This window comes from Syngnathoides biaculeatus, chromosome 5 (genome assembly GCF_019802595.1).
Source record: "Syngnathoides biaculeatus isolate LvHL_M chromosome 5, ASM1980259v1, whole genome shotgun sequence".
NCBI lineage: Eukaryota > Metazoa > Chordata > Actinopteri > Syngnathiformes > Syngnathidae > Syngnathoides > Syngnathoides biaculeatus.
The window spans coordinates 25,663,988-25,677,418 of NC_084644.1; the positions used below are offsets into that span (position 1 = coordinate 25,663,988).

General features: G+C 38.9%; 1 protein-coding gene across 1 annotated transcript; it reads right to left on the reverse strand.

Moving 5' to 3' along the window:
* Positions 1-313: 313 nt before the first annotated feature.
* slc50a1 (solute carrier family 50 member 1) lies at positions 314-12,924 on the reverse strand. The gene is made up of 6 exons (XM_061820960.1): positions 12,760-12,924; positions 12,444-12,521; positions 9,865-9,988; positions 9,637-9,798; positions 6,990-7,109; positions 314-5,118 (listed from the first exon to the last, which is right to left on the reverse strand). Exons 1-6 carry the CDS (start codon positions 12,825-12,827, stop codon positions 5,020-5,022), a joined length of 651 nt encoding a protein of 216 aa, XP_061676944.1. The 5' UTR covers positions 12,828-12,924; the 3' UTR covers positions 314-5,019.
* Between the last annotated feature and the right edge of the window lie 507 nt (positions 12,925-13,431).

The following is a 13,431-nucleotide window of genomic DNA, read 5'->3' on the forward strand; positions in this document are numbered from 1 at the left end:
TCGCTCTGATCACATGTGTTCAACAGGATGGCAGCATGTTTACACACAACCACTAGTGCGAGCACTAGCTTACTAAGCTACGGAACGTTTTGTTGCTTGCTTGTGAGCTCTATCGTATTAAAATTGAAATTATAAGAACGAGATAGATTTCAAACAAAAATCGACAGACCAAAGCCTTAATTGCTCAATTCCCTGCCATGATGTTGCGCTATACAGATGTTCCTAATATTTTGGTTATCTATTCATGCAATACAATTGATGGTTTGATGATATAAAAAAAAGCCACTTTTTCATCCTTTATTGTCAAACAGCCTTTATTCATTCTTAGGTCTTATTTGCCCCTTTTTAAAAAGACTTCACACAAACTCTCAGAAAGCTTGCAAAAATAGCCAATGTAAACAGTCAGCAACGGAAAAAAAAATACAAAACTCCAACAACTTACTGATATGTTGTCTAATAATGACAAGTACAAGAAGTAATAGAGTAGAAAAATATTTTTTTCCGATAGAAGACAGAAGAAAGAAAATGCTCCACAGGAGTACCCTATTTTCAGTATAGCAGCCTGTAAACAACAAAATCTTTGGACTTTAGAAAAGAATTCAATCCAATTCACTGAAATCTCATTAGATAGGAACATTTGAAAATCTTGGCAGCTCAGAAAATACCACTTTTTTTTTTTTTTAAAGAAGAACCACTACACACAAGTATTGAAAACAGACTGAAATGAAAAAATATACAATGGAATGTAAACATGTTATGGGAAAATGCTCTCTGTTTGGCGACAAGAAATTAGATTTTTTTTTTTTTAAGAATAAAACTACTTTCTTGGGACAAAAGTTGTCATCTTAACCAAATAAATTCCCTTTTTTTAAATGAAAGAATAAAATAGTACTTTCCTGGAAAACACAATTGCATTTTGGGGAAAATAAGTTTAAGTAATTTAAAAGAAGATAATGCTTTTTTTTTTTTTTTTTTTTTTTACAGAAACCTTTTTACACTCCAAATCCTGATTTTTTTTTTTTTTTAATATTGAGAAAAAGTCCTAATCTCATGAGAGAAGTATGCTCAGTATAGTTAAAAAAGCAGTAAATAAAAACACTGCAAAGTGAATTCAGAGAAATATTTGTAATTACAACAAACAAGTTTAAAGATAACTGCTAAAAGTATGTGCAAAGACCGAGAATTCCGGAGCAATGAATTCTGGCGCTATAGTGTTAAAGAAGTTTTTCAACATTGCAGTTTTCCACATTTTTTTGGGGCTTGGCTACAATGGGGAACATTGATACACTTTGTCGTCCAACATGAGCCGGCTCTCACCCATTAAATAAAACTTTAGCTGCCCGGTGACGTAGGTGGGAGACCACCATGTGTCACCTGCCATGTCCTTCTCATTACAATAGAATTTGATTTAAAAAAAATATATATATATATCAATATTCACTCATTATATTGAGTCATTAAAAACATGGTTTAATGGTTTTTTATGAGAGAGCGAATTTCTACATGAAAAAATATCTTCATAGTTGACTGCTGTGAAAAACAATGTGCCTCCCTCCTGATTTCTGGAACAAAGATTCCAAATCATCAAACTAATTTGAATATCACCCAGAGACAACCCAAGGAAATACAAAATGCAGTCTTCACATGACAATTCAAATATTAAGACACAAATTAAAAATCCAAACCTTTCCAACTCTCTGTGGAAAACTAATCTCCCACTCCATGTTAAATCACAAAGTCACTGACTAACTACAAATTTGTGAGAGGTGACTACAATTTCACAAGCCACACACAACCCTGATTACCACCATACTTGATTAATAAAAAAAAAAAAAATCAATTAAATAGAATCTATCAGAGAATGCGGAATTGGGTACAAGATCTCAAGAACCAATGGATCATGTCATGATCCTAAGAAATTAAAAATGAAATGAAAGAAAAATCCAGTCTGGAAACAGTTAAAAAAAACATTTCCAAGGCTTTGGGGCTCAAGCAAACCACTGTCAGAGCCATTATCCACAAATAGAGAAAACTGTGAAAAATGGCAAACTTTCCCAGGAGAGGACGACCAACTAAAATTACTCCAGCAATGTGATGACGACTCATACAGGATGTCACAAAAGAACCTCCAACAACATCCAAAGATCTGCAGGCCTCGCTGGCCTCAGTTAAGATCAGTGTTCATCACTCTACCATAAGAAAGACAAAAGCCAAATATGGCATCCATGGGAGAGTACCCAGGTAAAAAACCCTGCTGTCAGTGAAGAATACAAAGGCTCATCTTAATATTGCTAAAAAATATCTGGACGATGCTCAAGAGTTTTGGAGAAACATTCTGCGGCCTGACGTAAAAAAAAATAGATTTTTGGATGGTATGCATCCAGTGTAAAAAGTGGCACAGCATTTGATAAAAAGAACATAATGCCAACAGTGAAGCATGATGGTGGCAGTGTGATGGTCCGGGGCTGCTTTGCTTCCTCAGGACCAGGACAACTTGCTGTGGTTAATCAAACAATTAATTCTGCTGTGTGCCAGAAAATCCTGAAGGAGAACATCCTGCCATCGGTTCGTGCTCTCAAACTCAAGTGCTCTTGGACCATTCAGCAGGACATTAATGCAAAACACACCAGTAAGGACACCTCTGAATGGCTAAAAAAAAAAAATAATTAAAAAAAATAAATAAATAAAATAATAATAAAAATGAGGTTTTGGAGTGGCCAAGTCAAAGACCAGATTTAAATCAACTTGGGATTCTTTGGTGGGACAAAATTCCTCCAGAGTGATGACTCCTCACCAATCATCGATTTCAGTTATTGATGCCAAGGGTGGCAAAAGCCGTTATTAGGTTCAAAAGGGTAATTGCCTTTTCACAGTGGGTCAGAAAGGTGTGGATTTTTTTTTTGTGCCTTCATAAATTTGTCATTTGAAAACTGCATTTTGTATTTCTTTGGGTTGTCTCTCAGTGATAATAAAATTAGTTTGATGACTTCAAACATATGCAACACGGATTTAAAAATACAAAAATAGAAATTAGGAAGGAGGAGAATAGTTTTTCACAGCATTATATACTAAAAAAAATAAATGTTAAACTCAGAGTGTGTGTACTGCATTTCTTAGTTTCACTATGTATTGAACTCCCTGTACCGTTTAAAAATTGCCCTTCGGCGTGATTGTGAGTGCTCATGCTTGTTTGTTTCTATGTGCCCTGTGATGGGCTGGCGATACCCTCAGGGCGTACCCCGCCTCCTGCCCAAAGATAGCTGGGATAGGCTCAAGTGCTCCCGCGACCCTAGCGAGGATAAGCGGTGAGGATAATGAATGAATGAATGTTCCATGTACATGACTTCCACTTCTACAGTATGCAATTTGCAACTTAACTATGCCTACACACTTATATAACAGCTGAGTCAGGTTATTTAAACTGCGTAATGTTTTGTATTTTGTGTTACACAGAGCATTGTGGGTACACAATGGCTGACTTTCAGGGAAGTGAGAGCTCTGAGGAGACTCCGGTAGGCTGTTAGCTCACAAGCCAGCGGATGGCGAGTCAGGGTGCAGAAAGCCTGGCGACGACTTGCTGGGATGTATTGCAACCATCGGAGGCATTAAGTAGATAAATTTTCACGGCTCAAACGTGGAGGGATTTGTAGCGATGAGAAAGACATTACACGTAGTAGGTAGAGAAGGGGGCAGAGTTCAGGCACATTCAGAGGAGACGCTGAGCCGATGACCGATATTTTCACGATTTTGAAGCCTCACTTAAGTCATTTTACATCCCTGGCTATCTTTTTAATCATTTCAATTTTGGCAGGATTGTTAACAACACTCTTTTCAATGATGTGCTAACTTTACAAGCTATACAGTACTGCTATTTATTTTCACTTAGCACGAAGTGTAAGAAAGTTATAATTTTACGTGAAGTGTGAAATTTTTGTGAGAATTGGGATTAATTTGTTAAAATCAATCCATCCGTTTTCTTTGCCGCTTATCCTCACACGGGTCACGGGAGTTCCGGAGCCTATGCCAGCTGTCAACGGGCAAGAGGCAGGGTACACCCTGAACTGGTTGCCAGCCAATCGCAGGGCACATGGAGACCGACAACAGTCACACTCACAATCACACGTAGGGGCAATTTAGAGTGTCCAATTAATATTGCATGTTTTTGGGATATGGGAGGAAACCGGACTGCCCGGAGAAAACCCACACAGGCACGAGGAGAACATGCAAATTCCACACAGAGAGGGAAGGGAGTGAACCTGGGTCCTCGTAACTGTGAAGCCAGCGCTTCACAGCTGTGCCACTGTGCTGCCATCTATTAATATCTATCCCTTAATTTCAAAAGACTACAGCTAAGCGTTTAATAAAATAAATTCTGACTTTAATCTCATGGTGGGGGATGACTTGGTTCCCTTTTTTCTCAAAAGATCAATCCATCTATTTTCCATACTGTTTCTCCTCACTAGGGTCACTCTGAACTGGTTGCCAGCCAATCACGGGGAAAATATCAACACATGACCATTCACACTTATGGGCAGTATAGTTTTTCACTTATGATTTTTTTTTTCCACGTAATTTTGGGATGGGGTGGGGGGGGCACATGGAGGGATGTGGGAGGAAACCGCAGTGTCCGGGGAAAACCCACACAGCCACGAGGACAACATGCAAACTCCACAAAGGTAAGGCCAGGATTTGAACCCTGTTCCTCAAAACCGTGAGGCAGAGGTTAACTCCAAAAAATTCCGACATTATTTTAATAACATTGCCACATTATTCCCATATGTTTTTGTTTAAAAAAAAAAAACATTTATTTTTTCAAGTTTACTATTTATCTTTCTTTTCAGGGTGTCCCCAGTAGTCCCTCGCACCAAAGAGAAGGCACTTGAAGGGGACAAGTCTAGATGTTTTTCTTCCCCATATAATCTTGAATACATCCTTGGAAAATAAAGGCTTTTCGTGCCGCTTTATGAAATGTAGACATTATTGCCACCTGTTACCCGCTGGCACTTGTATATGATGTGGTCATATCTGCATGGACTTATAGGAAGGGCTGACAGCGGCATATCTCCAAAATAAGTAGAATCTGATGACGCTTGTGAAGATTCCAGGAAGGTTAGGGAGCTAAAATGAAAACACAGACGCAAAACAAGGGAGTAATATACGACAGTGGTACCTTGACTTACGAGTTCCTTTATTAACTATCATTAACTTTTTTTTTTTTTTTTGTCTCAATGCGACGACTGACTTGAGTTACGACTGAGCTTCACGCTGACAATGGAAAAAAAAAAGAGCGAAAAAGGTGGAACCTCATTGTGGAGCCATGGCTTACTAACAAATCGGTTAAGAAAAGGGGTCTCAAATTAATTTTTGGCACGGGCTATGATGTAGTAATGGTTTCCCTCAGAGGGCCATTATGACTGTGAAACCAGAAAACTCTAGTCGCCTCATATTTACACACGAAATCTATGATCTAGCTTTGGAATCACAGATCAAGGGTAATGAGTTTTTCAACCATTGTTCATGTGTGGTAACACAAAAATGCTTATAATATCTCAACATCATCATTTATGTTATATGACATTTTTTAATTTTGGTAAAGATTTTCACAAGAATCACGGAATTTGACAGATAATTTGGCTTCGTGGGCCACATAACATCATGTGGCAGGCCTGATCTGGAGTTTGACACTTATTAAACTTATTATTGGGCTAATATTACTTGGGTTCACAAATTACGCTTTCTGGCATGCACATGAAACACCATTGACACGTCTCATTCAAGGGTTAGATATTATATCTTTGTCACTTTAAACACCAATTGAGCAAAATTTTACAATGCTATCGTCACACTTTGTAACTATCAGAAGTTGGAAATGTGTCAAGCAAAGTAACCTCCCATCTCCTGACTTTAAATTGTGTGTTTAAACTCCCCACAGTTTGTGGGCAGAGCAAACAGCTATGAGGGACTTTCCAGGTCACAGCATTTAAAGGCACAAAATACAAATGTACTACAGAGTCAGTGCACGCGACTTTGGGTTTTACTCAACCACCCGTTTTCTATACTGCTTATCATCATTAGGGTCACAGATTATGGCAGTAAATCTGTCCCACCAGGATTTGAATTTAAAATGCCACATAAAACATGATCTGAATTTGAAATGTAGTGATCATATTTTCAATAGTTGTATTGCTGTGTAACTTTTCAATCTTAACAATTCAACTGGCTACAATTCGCTGTCTAAAATTCCACTGTCTGTGGCACCAGACAGGGTTACTTCAGGTCAGAACCAAACACCCAGCCAATCGCAATTATGCTTTCTTGGTCACGTGACGTCACATACTAAGAAAGTGGAACTGGATTGGCTGGCTGTTTGGTTCTGACTTTAAGTAACCCTGCCTGGTGGCACAGACGGGGAAATTCAGACAGCAAATTCTAGCTAATAGAATTTCAGACAGAAAATTGTAGCCAGTTGAATAGTTAACATTGAAAAGTTACACTGAAATAGAACGATTGATAATGTGATCACTTCACATTTCAAATTAAAATCCCGTTTTCTATGGCATTTCAAATTCAAATCCTGGTGGCACATATTTACTTCCATAGCAGGTGTCCTTTAACCATTCCTAGCTAACTTTGAGCGAGAGGCGCTTACTGAAACTCGTCTATTTCTTAACATTCTCTTTTATTAGGTTTTATATTATTATTACTATAATTATTGTTATATTACAATGTTTGACAATGGAGTGCTATTTTTTCTTAATTGTATTTTATGTGAAGCTGAAATGGATTAACCATTGTGCATTTCCATTCATTTCAATGAGGAAAAGTTGATTTGTGCGCCAAGTAATTTGAGTTACAAGCATGGTCAAGGAACGACGTAAACTACACTTAACACTTGAACCAAACTTAAGTTGTGGCACCACCGTACAAATAATAACAACAACAGATGTAAGTTAACAAATTGTGTGTAGCTTGGTGCAAGTATGCCGTACCATGATGTAATTATCATCCAATTGAAAGCCGTAGAAGAACCAGGAAGTGGAGGTGAAGAATGTAGCCACTGTCAGAGGGAAGGACAGCCGCTGTACGTTACCACTGCGCACAATATCCACCTTAAGGAGAAGATCAATAAAATATTCTAATCACCAACATTTAGTGCAATAGAAGGAGCAACCTCAACAAAACTGGGCCTGATTGCAATTTTTTTCCCACCTAATGCGGATACTGCAGCAACTGAAAAGTGCTTCATTTGTAGCAGTGGCCGCTACCTAGTCAGCCAGCCACCAGGGTTGAATGCATGGTTAAGGCTTCATTAAGCACCGCCAACTTCAAAATAAAAGCGGAAATGACATTCGTGTCTAATGTAGTAATATACCAAGCTTTTATTTTGACGTTGGGCCACTCAGCACTTTGATGAAAAGGTGGAATGTCACAGTAGGACACTTTGAACAATTGTTGTAGAGCTGCCCCGAACACAATGGGAGTAAATAAAGAGGGAAAGCCCAACTGCGGAATTCCAGTTTGTGACCATGCAACTGACCAATGGAAAAGCAGAACAGAGATTTACCATTCTTGAAAAGGGAATTTTCAAAATAAAAAGTGGGGCTTACAGCCCAGTGATATTGCCTTCTGTGCATTAACTGTATGTGATTGCACTTTATAAAAACACTTTTTTGAGCAAGCTCTTGCTAACGTACATTTTTGGGTACATTTTTTCAACTATCTTTCAATGATTACTATTTAAAGATTTGTTTTGAACTAAAAATGGCTACATACTGTTTGTTAAAAAGGTGTGCAATAAAAAAAAAGGTTCTTGCCTAACATGAGGAATAATGGTGATTAGTAATTAATCACAATTATTATTTTGGCCATAATTGTGCAGCTCTAATTCTTATTTTTGCAGGAAAAACAAATTATCTCAAGAAAATGTAATGGAATTATCTTAGAAAAGTTATAATCTTATGAGAAATTAATAAAATTGTAATTTAAAAATGTACTCAAATAAATAGTGAAAGGTTTTTTGGGGAAAACTATGTAATATAAAGCTATCGATCCATTATCTGAGCTGCTTATCCTCACAAGAGTGGCGAGTGCTGGAACCTATCGCAACTATCTTTGGGTAGGAGGCGGGCAACACCGTGAACTGGTTGCCAGCCAATCACAGGGCACATAGAGTCAGATAACCCTTCACAATCACAATCACAATCACACCTCGAGGCAATTTAGAGTCTTCAATTAATTAATGTCTTAGGGATGTGGGAGGAAACCAGAGTGCCTGGGGAAAACCCACACAGGCACGGGGAGAACATACAAACTCCACACAGAGTGGGGACTGGGAATTGAACCCTGGCCCTCAGAACTGTGAGCCAGTTGTGCTATCCAGCCTCCAATGTGCCGCCTTCAAATCAACAATAAACACAAAATAGTAATATGTGTTTATTATTTTTTTTTAATATAAATTTGGGTATTTGAAATGGACTTTTTGCATGTTAATTGTAGCAGTTTATCCTGCAGAGTATTCGTGCATAATACCTTCACCAAAACAGTAAGAACAACAAAAAGAATCTTTACTAACAAGTCTTTTAGCCACTCAAATAATGAAAGCATTTCTAACTAATCAAGAGGTGCTAAGTGGCAACACATCATAAGGCCGACTGTACAAATTCAACCTGGCATCTCTGATGGGGCAGGGGGCCCAATGCTGAGGGAAAAACAGGAAGATGCAGATAAGGAGGAGAAGAATGGCAGGAAGAATGTGAATGTGAGGCAGATGGAGGGAAGGAGACAAACAGGATCATAGACAAACAACAGGAAAGAAGACATCTGATGGGCCCCATGACACCTGACTCTTCTCTGCTACAGAAATACAAACACTGCAAACTCCTACTCATAAATAGGCTGGTGGTAAAACTACAGCCACAATACAGTAATTTTGAAAAACTCAAACTGTCCAAAAATCAGGTAATAAATAGTATAAAATTTGTTTTTTATGATGCCACCACAGTTGGTTATAAGGAAAAAGCAAAAAGAAAAAGTGTAGTGACTTTCACAGAACCAGAAAGGGTCTTCCATCTCAGTCCAATATGAGAAAAACCATGAATTAAACATAAATTACATAACAGATTGCTTGTACCAAGCAGACACTAACACGTATAGAAGGGATTTCACGAAATAACCAAGGTTAAGATTTGAATGGGATCGCCATTTCTGACTCAAGGTATGATTTGATTTTTTTAAATACATAAATAAACACAACACAGTAAATCTATAAACAAATACTAGTATATTATAAAGAATAATATTCATTCCTTTTTCTGAGCCGCTTATCCTCACTAGTGTCGCAGGAGCGTTGGAGGTTATCCCAGCTGTCATCGGGCAGGAGGCGGGGTACCCCGTGAACTGGTTGCCAGCCAATCACAGGGCACATGGAGACAGACAACAGTCGCACTCGCAATCACACCTAGGGGCAATTTAAAGTGTCCAATAAACGCATGTTTTTGGGTGTGGGAGGAAATCGGAGCATCCGGAGATCAATAATCATATAATGTATATAATGTATTAATATTTATTAATAATATAATTTATTAATGATTAATAATCACTCTTAGACATTCCTTCCCTTAAGTATAATTTCCCTACCAGGTCGGCAAGCGGCGACAAGTACACGCTGACAGTGGCCACGCTGCAGACGAGGCCGAGCTGGTTGAGTTGCATGTCGCCACGAGGAAGAAACAACATGAAGTACAACCCAGCGCTGGTCGCCACCACTCCGACTGGAACTATTTGTAAGAGTACCTCTCTCTGACAAAACAAAACACAACTGTAAGACACACAGACACACAAATGCACATACACTACCATGCTGACCTTTTGCTTTGTGTACTTCAAGTATACGATGATGTAAAGGGCCTGCAGTAAAGCGCCAATGAGATTGACCACAATAAGTGTATGGTCTTTCTTCAGCATCCCATAGCATAACCATCCAAGGTTACTGGAAAAAAATAAAATGATAATGGAAATCATGAACAGGCAAGGTACACTTGTAATGTAAGCCCTCTCATGTCTGTGTTAATAGACAAAACTTTTGGCTTTGCTGTCTTTTGTGATGCACAGTTGTTTGGCTAATAGTATAGTTGCCTAAGTCATAATTGAGAAAACAAGAAAAAAGGTTTTTAGCAAGTACCTGATTTGGAAAAAGCAAGTTTAAAATGACTTAAGCAATTATGCAAGTAATGTTTTACTGTCACCTCGACAAAATTTTTTTTTTTTAAATTATGTTTTAAGGTCATTGTGCCATCATCATATGAGGACAGTGATTAAATATTATCAAATCTGGATATGTGGTTTGGTGTGATATTTTTTAGGTAATTAAAAACAAACATTTTAAAAACACGTTTTGGGGCATTATGAGGACAAAATGACAAAAAAAACAGCAGACTTGGTTTGACAAAAATCAAACCATGTCTGGAAAGTAGAGATAACGCCATTAAATATATGGTGCTGGGAAAGTGTTTCCTTTCTCTCTTTTTCCACATTTCTTTTTCACTCTGTCAAGGTGTGCACTGGATTTTTGAACAGGAACGCACACTAAAAGATCCATTCATTCATCCATCCATTTTCCTCGCCGCTTATCCTCATGAGAACTGCAGCCAATCCCAGCTGTCATCGGGCAGGAGGCAGGGTACACCCTGAACTGGGTTGCTAATCAATCACAGGGCACATGGAGATGAACAGTCACACTCACAATCACTCCAAAGGAAAATTTAGTGTCTCCAATTAATGCATGTTTTTGGGATGTGGGAGGAAACCAGAGTGCCCGGAGAAAACCCACACAGGCACGGTGAGAACATGCAAACTTCGCAAAGCTGGGGGCAGGGATTTGAACCCCAGGCCTCAGAACTATGAGGCCAACACTTTACAGCTGAGCCACCATGCCCAACTAAAGATTGTGTCAACAAAATTAACAATTTTTGATACTATGCATTGAACTTGTTGACAGCATTACACACTCAACCACTTTTTTAATGCACTACATCCACAATTATTTTGGTGTGCTGGGGAGGAGGCTCCTTTCTCAGGCCTTGTGACTGACACTTTGCCGTTCTCCTTTTGGGTCCCCCTATCGACCCTCCAGTAGCAGGTCACCTCTGACTGGATGGGAGCCAAACTACAGTGGAAGGCCTTTGCGGATTTGGCGGATGTCTTCATGCTTCCATGTGTGTAGTAGGGTGACGCTGGCAGGGATGGTGGAGCAGTGGGTATCGGTGTTAGTTGGTCAGAGGAAGGGCAGCATTGGCCCCTGCGTTTTAGCACGCTTTGGTGATGCCACCCCGTTGTGGGTCCCATGGTAGGGGTGGTGTCTTGTCTGCTGGTCCATTCTCAGGTGGCCCTTGGGACCACTCACCCAACCCTTCTGCAGTGTGGTGTGGGCTCCTCAGTCACCAATGTGCTGGCACAACTATTGCAGGTCACTTCTGTTTATCGTGATTTCAATTCATTTGCATGTGTCCAAAGACACACACACACACCATGTAACTCAGTTTTTTTTTCTCCAATGTGGGACTACTTTCTTTATAATCGCTATAAACAACTCCAATGCCGATCCATATGTATCGTTGGGTCCCCTCACTTCCTATATCATTTTTTAAGTTGTACACCTTGGTTCCCCCTGCCCTACATTACCCAGTTCTTCTCTCCCAAAATCGTATTTTGTATATGATCTACTTTGGGCAGTAGGTGGACGCCTGATTAGTACATCTGCGTCATTGTTCTGAGGACCGGAAATCAAATCCCAGCCCTGCCTGTGAGGAGTTTGCATGTTGTCGCCGTGGCTGCATGGATTTTCTCTGGGTACTCTGGTTCCTGCCCAGATCCCAAAAACATGCATGCTGGGTTGATTGAAGACTAAATTTCTCATAGGTGTGAATGCGAGAGTGAATAGTTGTTTGTTTGTATGTGCTCTGCAATTGGATGGTGACCAGTTCAGGGTGTAGTCCGCCTCCCACCTGAAAATACCCATGATCCTAGTGAGGATAAGTAGTGTCTAAATTGGATGAATACTTTTTTTTTTGCTTATCATTCTTTCAGCTGGTGTCCATCTTTTGTTTTTTTCAGTCATGTCATTTTCTTTCTGTCACTCCAATTTAAAACTTCATTGTTCATTTTACATTAAGCGTCTATCATTTAAAAAAAAAAAAAAAGGAACGCACACACACACCCGCACAGTGGCAGTGTAAGAAAAAAAACTTGTTGTCGAGTATAACTGTTCCGGCATAAAAGATATACATGCTCTCTATATTGCTTCAATATAATTAAAGCCGAATTGGGCACATTAAAACATTAAAACAAAAAATCCACACTTTAACCCATCATCAAAACTGTTTAAATGCATCAGTGGGTGCTCGTTGTTTTTTTTTTTATTAGTAAATTGCTTAAACAGTACTTACTTGACACAAGTAGTGAGGAAAGGCAGAAATTGGATGTTGTCGGTGCTCTTGGATGTTTGCATCTTCTTTAGGTCGACTCTGTACACACAAAATAAGGTAGCGTCAATGTCGAGGGAATTTGTCACTGTTCATCTCGTAAATATTAATCACGACAAATGACAGCTACTCCAGTTCAAAAGTTTTCAACGCGTTTAATCCGTGAAATACATCCATCTCATCTGGAAAACGCCATGTTCCGAACACTCGCACCAAATGATCATTCGTATGGAAACGGATTTAAAGTTTGCCACGCCGCAAAAATTAGAATTCCACTTACAATCCTGTCGAGAACATCCCGAGTGTGAACACGATGCACGCCCATGATAAAAGCTGCAACAAATCCATAAAAAGGATGAAAATATAATAATTATTTATTAGTTTTTTATTTTTATTTTAAAGAGTATTAGAAAGCAGAATTCTGTAGGCTTCTGCTCCGTCTGGATTTCCGTGTTTGCAATCGTTTGGTTGTTGATTCTGCCCTGCGATTGGCTGTCCACCAAATCACGTGGTGTAAAGTCGGTCCAATGAATGGGTTTCTGCCACGGATCCACCTGACGTCACCGTGTTGACAAATCTGCGAGGACGAGTTTCTGATTTGGTGGACAAAGTAATTCAGTGCATTTAACTGAAGTTTGAATAATATATAATAGGATAAAAATATCAAATTTCGGTTTTAGTATACACACATTAGTGAAAAAACACAAATTTGTGGAGGTTCAACTGAACTGACAGTTCATTAGGTACAAATCCAGTACAAGAGATACTGTGTAGTTAAAAATGCTCTTTTTGCAATGAATATTTTGTACAGTAAATGTATTTTCTATCTCATGTAAGGTTTCAGTTTTTATGAACAGTATCCAAGAAGTATTCTTTCATTATGCTGAATTTTAATTCCACTGCATTTTACGAATACATTCTACAGTATTTAGGGGAAAAAGTCCCTTTTTAC

What these genes read in the sequence shown, in the direction of transcription:
- slc50a1 (XM_061820960.1), bottom strand. Translation starts at nt 12,827, where the DNA reads ATGGATTTGTTGCAGCTTTTATCATGGGCGTGCATCGTGTTCACACTC. An exon ending in GGGATGTTCTCGACAGGATT is followed by an intron (nt 12,522 to 12,759) that starts GTAAGTGGAATT and finishes TTGTGTGTACAG; the next exon opens with AGTCGACCTAAAGAAGATGC. An exon ending in TTCCTCACTACTTGTGTCAA is followed by an intron (nt 9,989 to 12,443) that starts GTAAGTACTGTT and finishes ATTTTTTTCCAG; the next exon opens with TAACCTTGGATGGTTATGCT.